The following is a 10,720-nucleotide window of genomic DNA, read 5'->3' on the forward strand; positions in this document are numbered from 1 at the left end:
AAAGTGTAGGATTATCAAGGCAGGTAATAATTTTAAAATTCTCCTTTAATTTTTCTTAGTGTTACGTAATGTAGAACATAAGCGTTTTGCAACAAGAAAATGCTGAGAAACAATAACCAGTCAAGAAATCTATTTGATTATTTAAACAAGAGCTTGGCAGCTCTAATTGCTAATTGTGCCAAAAATAAAAAAAAATAAAAGGAAAAACGCCCGTTCTTTTATATTTGCCATATTGTTATTCAAGAAAAATCGTAGAAGAATCAAATAAGTTGAACTACATTTATAAAACAGCGGTGCTGTGGTCATTTACACATTAACTATAAAATTCAAGCAAAATTTGGGATTTTTAAGAAGTAAGCAATTTTCACTGATTACAATTACAATTTCTGTTGCCACCGCGGATTGTTCATAGGTAGTTAATTGTTAACTTTCATTACATTACGTACGCAGAAAACACGTAAAGATATCTTCTTCCGTCCCAGGATTATCGTTTTGCCGCCTATTGTGTAGAAGCGACATGTAAAGTCATCTCAATACTAAAAAGGGTTCGTAGGTCTTGCCCAAAGTTGTATGTATATGAACTGTACTTGGATTTTAGATGTTTTCTTTTTTTTTCTAAATATCTTCTCTGCTTTGGTTACATTATCTAGCTGTACAAAGTTGTAAAAGGTTCGTCCATATGTAGTGCCGGGCAAATTAATATTGAATGCACTTTGTGCAAATACGGCATTTTTTATACTACTTTTCTACTACCTAATATATGGGGTAGAATTATTCGAAAGCTCGAGGTGTGTTTATATTAGATCTTTGGTAGATTTCGTATGCATGTATTTTTTTTGTTGTGGATTGTTTATTTTCATATTTCTTCTTTCTGCTTACTTCCGATCTTTTCTGTAACATGTGAATACATCTTTCAAACAAACTTTTGATTGATATGGCATACTGACATGAGGCAGTGATCCAATAAAAGTCGCTAGTTTGGAAACACTACTATCATCGCCTACTAGGTCATATCTTTATATGAAATGAAAATTGTAGTTTTGTTTATTTTTTTATTGTATATATACAGAGATGGGACTTTTTTGTATTTGAAGTCATTATGTTCTGAAAAATTGGTTATACTTACTTGTCTGCTTTACTTTAGAAAAAGGTACCATACTAAACTTAGGAAAATCTAGATCGTTTTCTCAAATAAAAAGTGGAAATATTCGTTTATCCATATTTATCCAAAATGCATTAAAATATTGTACATCTATTTGGCCATTGCTGACGTACCGGCGAATTAATCGGGTTTAGTCTTGCTCCCAATTTTAAAAGATTGAACAAATTATTCATTCATACATAATATTAATTAGGTTAATTAAGTTTAATTTATTAATGAATAATAATAATTATTTCATTATACGATAATAACCATTATTATAATTAATAATTAATGTGCCAATACGACAACAAAGTCACTTTTGGCACATGTAAAGATGTAAATAACACAACATAATATCGTACAACATAAGACATAAAGCCAAGATTCAGATGTGATCTTAAATTATAACTTATAAAAAGCCTTTATAGTTAATTAAAATCTGCTAGGGTTAAAAATCATTTTTATATGGAGTGGTAGCGAGTTCTACAACTTTACAGCGTATTGTGTAAATATCTTGGTGTTCGGGTCCGTATAAGCTTATGGAGAAAAAGCAGATTTATACTTGCATCGAAAATTGCGATGTCCTACCATATTTCCGCTAATTCAAGACGTGCTTAGCACATTTATTTACAAGACCTTGCAATTTTTTCTTGCAAGCATAATTTAATTTACCGTATATATATGCTCCATACGGTATAAGCACGGCAAAAAATTTAATTAGTCTTAGTTTGGTGAAGATTGGAACATAAGATGAGAACAATAGTTTTCTTTATACGTTACGAATACGCATAACTGTGTAATAACATATTCCTTCCGAAAAATCTTCTGAAAAACCCAGTATCCTCATCGAACATGTTAATGTGTAGCAAAGAACGGGAATCGTAACGTGTAATCGATATTACAGCAGCTTTAGTTTTGCTTGAATTAAAAAACGGTTAGAATCAGACCAGATAATAATACGCTCTACATTATCATATATTCGCTGGACCAGGTCCTGTGCAAGTCCAAGCGGCCGCGAGGGGTAAACGCTACAATCATGACAACGAGGGACTAAGTCATACATAAAGGTGTCATAAATAAGATAGGTCTTGAAATGGATCCTTCTGACACACCAAATGTAATCAACCTAAATTAGGCCTTAGGGAAATTAATCATAACCAGAATGGTTAAATTCCCCTCATCTTAACCGGGACGAATGTCGTCTAGAACTTTGGGCAACACCGTCTTGCAACAATCCAATTTGGCCACTTTTCAGGCGTTCAAAGACTTTCAATATCACCGGATGATCAGTAATCGGGCGAAAGTCTTCGGGAAGGATAGAGAATGTTTTTTTCCCAATGGTAGTTATCATCGTTATTTGTAAAAATCAGCAGATGAGAGAGTTGTTATTATGTGATTAAATGTATGACTCGAGGGAGAACCTGATAAAACTGCTGCCAATATTGTCCGACATGACCGATAGAATTTTATTTAGTTCTATGTTCAGCCAGACATACTTCACCCTCGGTGGAGGCTCTAAATTAAAATGTTTCACCGTGTCAATAAATAACCTCCTGATTCGCAAGCAAGGAACGGTGACTATATATTGAGATTTCAAAAAGTGATATTTGAATGTTTCAAGGTTAACCCTACATTATGATTCCTCCAAAGCATCTTAGGAGGAAGATTGGCATCCAACTTCTTATTAAAGTAAAGCCGTGCCTAGTAGAATTATGAGCTCTAACCTGAAAGCCTCCCAATTAATCGCATTAGGAGAAATTTTCCAAATTTTACAAGCTCCATTGCGAAGTCCAATGGCCCTTTTGATATAACTGCAAAAGCAGGGTGGCTTGAAAGTACTAACTCAACATGTCTTCAATGACGCGTACTTAAATAATAAGGACAGTGACTACATTAAATTGGTCAATTTATCATTAACGTCGGGAACACTCATAATATCCTTTGCCATGTTAATTGACGCAAAAATTCCTGTAGCTAAACGAAATCCGCTTAGGAGTATCATAATTGATATATGCGTAATAAGAACCAAAATATCATGATCAGATATCCCACCAAGAGGTAATTGGTTATAGTGAATGACTAAGGAACAGTCAGAAACTTAAATGAGGCCTGAAAAAATCGGCGTGTGGGCCAGGAGTCCGCCAATTTCAATCCAAGAGTTGCTATCGTCAGAGTTGCATCACTTGCATACAATAGAAATAGATTTTCCGAAGATTTTACCTTCCAGTCAAATAATTCGTTTGATCGTATTTATGAAGGCGGATTTATAGAACTTTTTAATTCAAACTTTTCTGGCTAGACAAAAAGGACAGATACGCGTAGCTTAAACCTAATATGTAAATGTTATATGTAAATATTGAATTAAATATTTACAATTTCAGAATATAATGCCGAACATACGGGACAGCAATAGTTCAGCGCCTGAATTTCCTAGTGAAGGGTGGATAGGAACCTTACTCGTTTTGGCGCTTGGAGGTTTACAACAATTAAAGTTGATTTGCCAGCAACGATACAAATGAATCAGCCTTTGCCGTTACGCCAGGAGCACTTGCTGACGCAGGAAATATTCATTGTGATTGAAATGCCAAAATATAATTCTTTTTCAGGGCACAGACAATTTTTGAGAGCGAAGTAAGCAAAGAAAGTTTCTCACAAATTCTTAAAACATAAATCACAACATTTGTCCGATGTCTTTATTCCCGGCAATGTAGGAAATCGTATAATATACATTTTTTCGGTCTCTTTTTGTATGGGATTTATTTACGCGAATTTGGACTTTAATTAAATGATTTGAGTAATTAAAAAATAATCTTTCGTAGCTGACTTGTATTTTTTTGTGTCACCAACTTGAAGTATATCGTAAAGAAAAATGTGTGCACTGATTTAAACTTTTCCAAATTAGACAAATGATTTCCCATAAAGAAGCATTGCAGACACAATATTTGCTGCTAATGTACACACTGCGAAAATGAATAACATCGGAATTCTTAAAGATATTATCAGAGTAGTAAGGGCTGATTGAAATGATAGTGCAAAAATAATTTAACTCTATAATTCATTCAATCGATTTGAAAAGATGACTCCGCTAAATGAATAACGCCATCAAATATCTATAGTTAACAATCACAGTCCAGCCTTCAAAAAAAGAGGAAAAGGGCTTTGTAAATGTTCAATCTGCATGTGATTTTAAATAGCGTAATATAACAATCCCTTATTTAATCAATTGTTCATTATAATATGTGTTATGTTAAAAATGGAAAGGTTGCCGTTGCTAATTACTTTCTGAATTAAGATTTGTTTCCACCAAATTTGTATTCGCTAATATTAAGAATATTTTAAAGGTGCCAAATTTTCAGAGCTCTTAAGTAATTGGATTAAAGTTACCGTGTACACAACCAACTGTTCGTAAAGGCTACTTCTATAAATTTATATATATATAATATTAGAAATAATATGCTGGAGCATTTCTTTCGCCATTCATTAAATTATGTGTAGATCATAAAGCAGTAAATATTAAAAAATAGCTGCAGTTATGTCCAAAATAGCTCTCTTCAAGGTAGTTCGCATTATTTTGTATTTGGAAAGTATGCATAGACATAGTGCAGCAAAGTCTATATGTAACAAGAAATGAGCTAATAAACGTCGCCTTTTTCTTTTAATTCTCGACGGACGTACGATTAGATTGGGTCGATTTTTATCTATAATTTTTTTATTCTTATCAAAACGAAAAATGGAATCTAAATACATAAAGTGAAGAAGTAATGTTCATGCATATGTGAACAATACATTCAATATACTTGAAATTCATGTGCAATTCTTATTTGAACATGTACGAAAAGAAAATTGGCAGAAATTTTTTTTTAATTTATTTGTAGAATTACGTTTATATGGCGGAAAATAGGAGAGATGTGAATTTTGTTACACGCACATTCGATCGCAGTCCGTCTAAAAGCCAGTATTTGGTAGGGGTTATCGACGACGGCACTTCTACTGTCTCTTTCTCTATATATACTACACCCGACTTTAAGGAAATTGCTTCTCATCAATTGAGTATACCGATGATCTCTCCTAAGCCGGGTTGGTACGAACAAGATGCCATGGCCGTTATCAACAACATGTACCGTTGCATTGAAATAACAATGAGTATGTTGGCGTCTTTGGGATATAAAAAGGAAGACTTGGTTACCATTGGCATCACAAATCAACGGGAAACCACCATTATGTGGGACGCTATTACCGGCAAACCGTTGCACAATGCCATTGTCTGGAATGATATACGCACAAGTTCCACCGTTGATCAGATAGTGGTGCATATACCTGATAAAAATATAAATCATTTTAAGGATAAATGCGGCCTACCAATATCACCATATTTTCCGGCCTTAAAAATACGCTGGCTCATGGAGAATGTGCCCGCTATACAAAGAGCATGTCGAGAAAAACGTTGCAAAGCTGGCACTATTGACAGTTGGATAATTTGGCACTTAACCAAGGGTACGTGGTATCTAGTGTAGAACACAGTAGCGATTTCATTTAAGAACTACGTTCTTTTATCGTTCTAGGTGGACTACACATAACCGACGTAACAAATGCTTCACGTACTCTGCTTATGAATATTTCAACTTTACAGTGGGATCATACGTTACTTAAAGCTTTCTTTATAGAGATTGAAATGCTACCTCAAATACGTAGCTCTTCCGAAATATATGGTATCGTTACCGATGAGCGCACCTCGTTGCTTGGTGTAAAGATAAGCGGAATATTGGGCAATCAGCAAGCGTCATTACTGGGTCAAATGTGCATAAAGCCCGGTCAGGCCAAAAATACTTATCGAGCGGGTTGCTTTCTATTGTGCAATACCGGTCACGTACCCGTTATATCAAGGCATGGTTTGTTAACAACCGTTGCTTACAAGTTGGGATCAAATAATCCCGCCACGTATGCTTTGGAGGGCGCGGTAGCGGTAGCTGGTCATGCTTTGGAGTGGTTAGAGCACCAAGTTCGCATTTTGCCCAGACTTGAAGACGCTGAAAAATATGCTGCAGCTGTACCTACAACCGGAGATGTATACTTTGTGCCCGCTTTTACAGGTTTGTATGCGCCATATTGGCGAAAAGATGCTCGGGGCCTAATAGTCGGCCTTACTCAGTTTTCTACTAAACATCACATTATAAGAGCCGCTTTAGAAGCAATATGTTTCCAAACACGTGATATATTAGAGATCATGTATAAGGAAACAGAGCAAGAAATTGATAAATTACATGCCGATGGTCAGCTATCCAAAAACAATCTGTTAATGCAGTTACAAGCGGATACTGTTGGCATTCCAGTATTTCGTTCCCAACTGTTCGATTGTGCACCTTTTGGTGTTGCCATGTGTGCTGCACAGGCGCACGGTATAGATCTTTGTCGCTTCGATCCAGATAAAAAGGAGTATTTTAACGTCTTTTATGATCAATTCATGCCAGCAAGTACAGATGAGGAGCGAAAACATCGATACGGCAAATGGAAAAGGGCTGTACAACGCAGTTTTGATTGGGCCGTTCCCACAAAGCTGAATGTTGGCCCTGATATAAGCCGCCCCACTAAGATATATGTTATGCCGCTTAGTTTATTCTTCTTGATCTCTTTTGCCATGATTATTCATTCATGGAAATAGCATATAATCTCAGTTAATTGAAAAAAAGAAGAAAAAAAAACCAAAAAGACGTAATTATATTAGGTGGTTGCATGTATTTTGATAGTATTTTCACTTGAAAAAGGCATTTATTGAGAAAAATTGGCACAATACATATATATTAAACAAAATATTTCATATAATTTTGTATAACTTTTTCCAACCTTTCTGGCAACATGTCGATACCTTGTCGAAAGAACGATATTGATATGGGAGCGATCGGGTCGTGGACGTATTTTCGCACTTCTCCAATTTTTTGGAACCGCATGTCAGCCAAACCATGCTGCATCAACAAGTGGTAACCAAAAGCTGCCATGTCTGATAAATACGCCGGGTGTGGCAATACCTCCCATTCGAACTGCAACAGTGTGTCCTAGACAATTCTTGCAACGTCTAGCCGAGTTTTGTCATGCAAGAGGATGACTTTGTGTCTTTTATCCGCTATTGCTGATATTTTTTCCAACAATACCTTGTTCAATTGGGTCAACTTGTGTCGGTAGACATTAGCAGCTCGTAATTCACTACACCTTGCTGATCTCACCATATGCACAGCAAAACCTTATCTCCATGGATTCTGCTTCGGTGTCAATGTGGGTGGCTACCCTGGGCTAATGCAAGACTTTTTGCGCTTAGATATCTCGTAGTACAGCCATTTCTTATCGCCAGTCATAATAGGCCACAGAAAAGTTTTCTTCTTTTCCCTGGAAAGCAATGAAACCGCGATGTTGAAACGTTTCGAAATGGCATTTTCAATTCGTATAGTAGTTGCTCTTTTTGGATATTTACCGTTGTATGAAAACATCTAGAAACTGTTGACTTTTTAACTGCTAAACTGTCCGAAAGTTCTTTGAGGGATTGAGCTGGGGTTTCGTCCAATAAGTTTTGTAATTCGTTGTCTTCGAAGTTTTTCGGCCGTTCTTTGTCATTGACATCAAAATCATTACTTTTAAACCATTAAAAACAAAAACAACAATTGAGATATGGCGGAGCAGCATCACCATAAGCTTCGAAATATTTATGGTGGATTTTGGCGGCAGACTTCTACAAATTATACAACAACAGCAATGAAGGTCGAAAATACCATTTTGAGTGCTCCATGATTAGCGTGATCGTACGCTGACTTAATTAATACTACTAAATTAAAAACTATTATTTCCGGTGGAAAAAGATGAAAATCACCGAATTTAGTCGTTATGTACACTGCCATATCGCATTTTTTTATAACTTTCAGCTGTAGAATTCGCCTATCAAAATATATGCAATCACCTAATATTTAAACACTTTACACTTCAGATTTGCTTTAACTGAAGTTTCGCGTTAGCTAAGTAAGTATTTGTCACACTTTAATCATTTGTATATTTAGTGTAGTATATATTTTGCTTTGGTAATATTGATCTAGTCGTATAAACAGGTCTCTTCTCTAGAGTACTCACATTTTTTATATACGTTTATATATAATTTGTTGTACATTATTTAGAATAATTTGATGTTCACTGATGAAATGATAAGCTTTGATAGCAAGGGTTATGGTATATGGTCAATTAAAACAAAGTAACTTGGTTTTTGGTTTACACTTTAAATTTATCTTTTCTTTTAATTTTCTATCCTAATATTGTTTCTAAAATTTTATTACACATATAAGAAGAATCCGTACGCTTTTGTTCTTCCTTTGCTTTTGGTAAAACTTTGAGTTGGCTCTTTTTAAAAGAAGTAAGCAAGTAGCATGAATTATTACATTTTCTCCATATATTTTCACCTATTAGGCAGAGGTGCATTCTTGAAAGCAATCAACAGAATTTGGACACGTTTATAGTGGCCAAAATTGCCGATTTTGTCTATTTTTATTCTGTTTAGTGTAATATGTTCGAAAAGAAGATATTTTAGAGTTTCAACCTCATCCCTGTGCATCTGTTCCAGTAGATTCCATTACGACTATCACTAGCAATTGATCTGAAAAAGCTTCTTTTTTTCTACTTTTGATACATGAACGAATATGTTATGTTTTTAAATATTGATAAAGCATCGGCGATTTAGTAAAGTATTTAAGCAATATTATGCAGGAGCACGAATAGCGAGGCCGACATACCCATGTCTGCCTGCCTGTTTGCTAGTTGTCTATGAAAATTGCGATTACAACGCGAAGCAAGTCATTCAATTATTTTACCATCGTTCTCTTCGAGAAACATTTGATAATTAGTAACGTCAGCTCGTGGTCGATGACCAGAAAATTCATAGAGGGCTTTTTTTCGAAATTATCGACTCAAATTTATGGAACTTTATCTTTGTTCCTAATAAGATCGGTAACAAGTTGTAAACACAGCTAAATCGCAGCAGCAGCTAATGTATAATTATAATTCCGGTACTAATTTTGAACTTGAAATTTCATTGAAGAGCTTTCAAAGCATTAAATTAAATGAGATATAAAACGTATGTTTTTCAAAAACAAAAAATAGAAGCTTGAGTCCATCGTTTCCTGCGATTTTCAACGGGTAAAATTTTTAATATCTAATTATATATATAAAAATGCCTTTCATCCGGAAATCCACCTTAATTACCTTAAATTACATCTAAAATTATAACAATTAAGAAAATTATATTCGGCCCTCACCGAATCTTTTACACCCATCATCGTTATCCGAAAAAAGACAAAAAAAATTAAAGGATCAAATTTATAAATTTATTTATAATATGGCATGGGCGCGGGTGATTTTTTCCATTTTCAAAGTAAAACTTTGTGTCATATTGTTGTAGGCGCTTCCTTTACAAAGTTTAGTTCACTTCCAAATTCTTTTGCAAATTTTTAGGCGATACATTCATTTACGCTAACGGGAGTACGTTCACCACAAATACTAGACAGCTGCGCAGAGGGACAGATGGACAATGGACATACTCCATACTGCACTCCAAATTTGAAACTTGCTACGAAAGCCCACAAAGTATATACATTCTTAGTCTTTTTTAAATTCGGAATGCACCTAAGCATGTCCGTGCGTTTTAACTGTCCGTCTGTTTGTCTATGTGACAAAACCTGTAAACATCTTTGTTTTTCATGTCTTTTGCATGTTTGTCTTAAAGTCTAACATGCACACCTTATAAATTTGCATTTTTATTCTATAAATTAGAAAAAATAAATTGCTAACATAAGAAGGTTCGGTCATTAGGAATTAAAGCATCTATTACGTCTTCTAGAACGGATTATGGGTGAATTTAAATGCCACATTTGGAAATGAAAAGGCGCATAAATAGGAATCAATAAGATGTAAGTATATCTTTTTGTGTTTGGCAAGCAATTGCGCTTTTGACAAGTCGATGCCTTAGATAAAAAACCACCTCATATGTATTAAAGCAACGAGCTATTCATACGTAAAATTTTTTAAACCTCCTTTGAAAGAAATGAAATCATATGAGATTGAACCAATTAATTTGGGAGGGTTAGGACCCCCTTTCATACTTGTTCGCACTATAAACGATAGTGTATGACGTTTTCCTACTGCCGAAAATGATCCATTTGCTAATATAAACGGACCGTTTTAGAATATTTGTAAGATGATGCGTAAATCGCGTCATGAAACAATAATAAATAAATAATTTTGCAAAATTGTTGCTTAAGCAATTAACAGATTTTCACTTAATTCTACAATCATATATGTCTATCTATTCATTAAATTTTTGTCACCCTTCCATATTCAATGATTTCTAAGTAAAGTAAAAAAGATGGGATTAGACCCACAGGCGTTGTTTCTTCGTAGCTCTATGGGAGTAGGGACTATGGCGCTTGCATGGATTCTTTGTACATTCGTTATTAAACGTTTAATTAAAACAACACAACTCATATATACATAAAATATAAAATATAATTTTCCTTGTATTTAAATTTTGAACGATATACTCCGTGACTT

The 10,720-nt window shown here is 34.6% G+C and overlaps 1 protein-coding gene across 3 annotated transcripts; it reads left to right on the forward strand.

Moving 5' to 3' along the window:
• Positions 1-154: 154 nt before the first annotated feature.
• On the forward strand, positions 155-6,890 carry LOC119637761 (glycerol kinase-like). 3 transcript variants are annotated; one of them, XM_038034020.1, is made up of 5 exons: positions 155-353; positions 451-545; positions 3,526-3,775; positions 5,020-5,638; positions 5,707-6,890. In XM_038034020.1, exons 4-5 carry the CDS (start codon positions 5,032-5,034, stop codon positions 6,801-6,803), a joined length of 1,704 nt encoding a protein of 567 aa, XP_037889948.1. In that variant the 5' UTR covers positions 155-353; positions 451-545; positions 3,526-3,775; positions 5,020-5,031; the 3' UTR covers positions 6,804-6,890. The 3 variants fall into 3 exon arrangements, with proteins under 3 accessions (XP_037889948.1, XP_037889947.1, XP_037889946.1); XM_038034019.1 differs by lacking the exon at positions 451-545; XM_038034018.1 differs by lacking the exons at positions 451-545; positions 3,526-3,775.
• Positions 6,891-10,720: the final 3,830 nt, after the last annotated feature.

Source organism: Glossina fuscipes, unplaced genomic scaffold (genome assembly GCF_014805625.2).
Source record: "Glossina fuscipes isolate IAEA_lab_2018 unplaced genomic scaffold, Yale_Gfus_2 61, whole genome shotgun sequence".
NCBI lineage: Eukaryota > Metazoa > Arthropoda > Insecta > Diptera > Glossinidae > Glossina > Glossina fuscipes.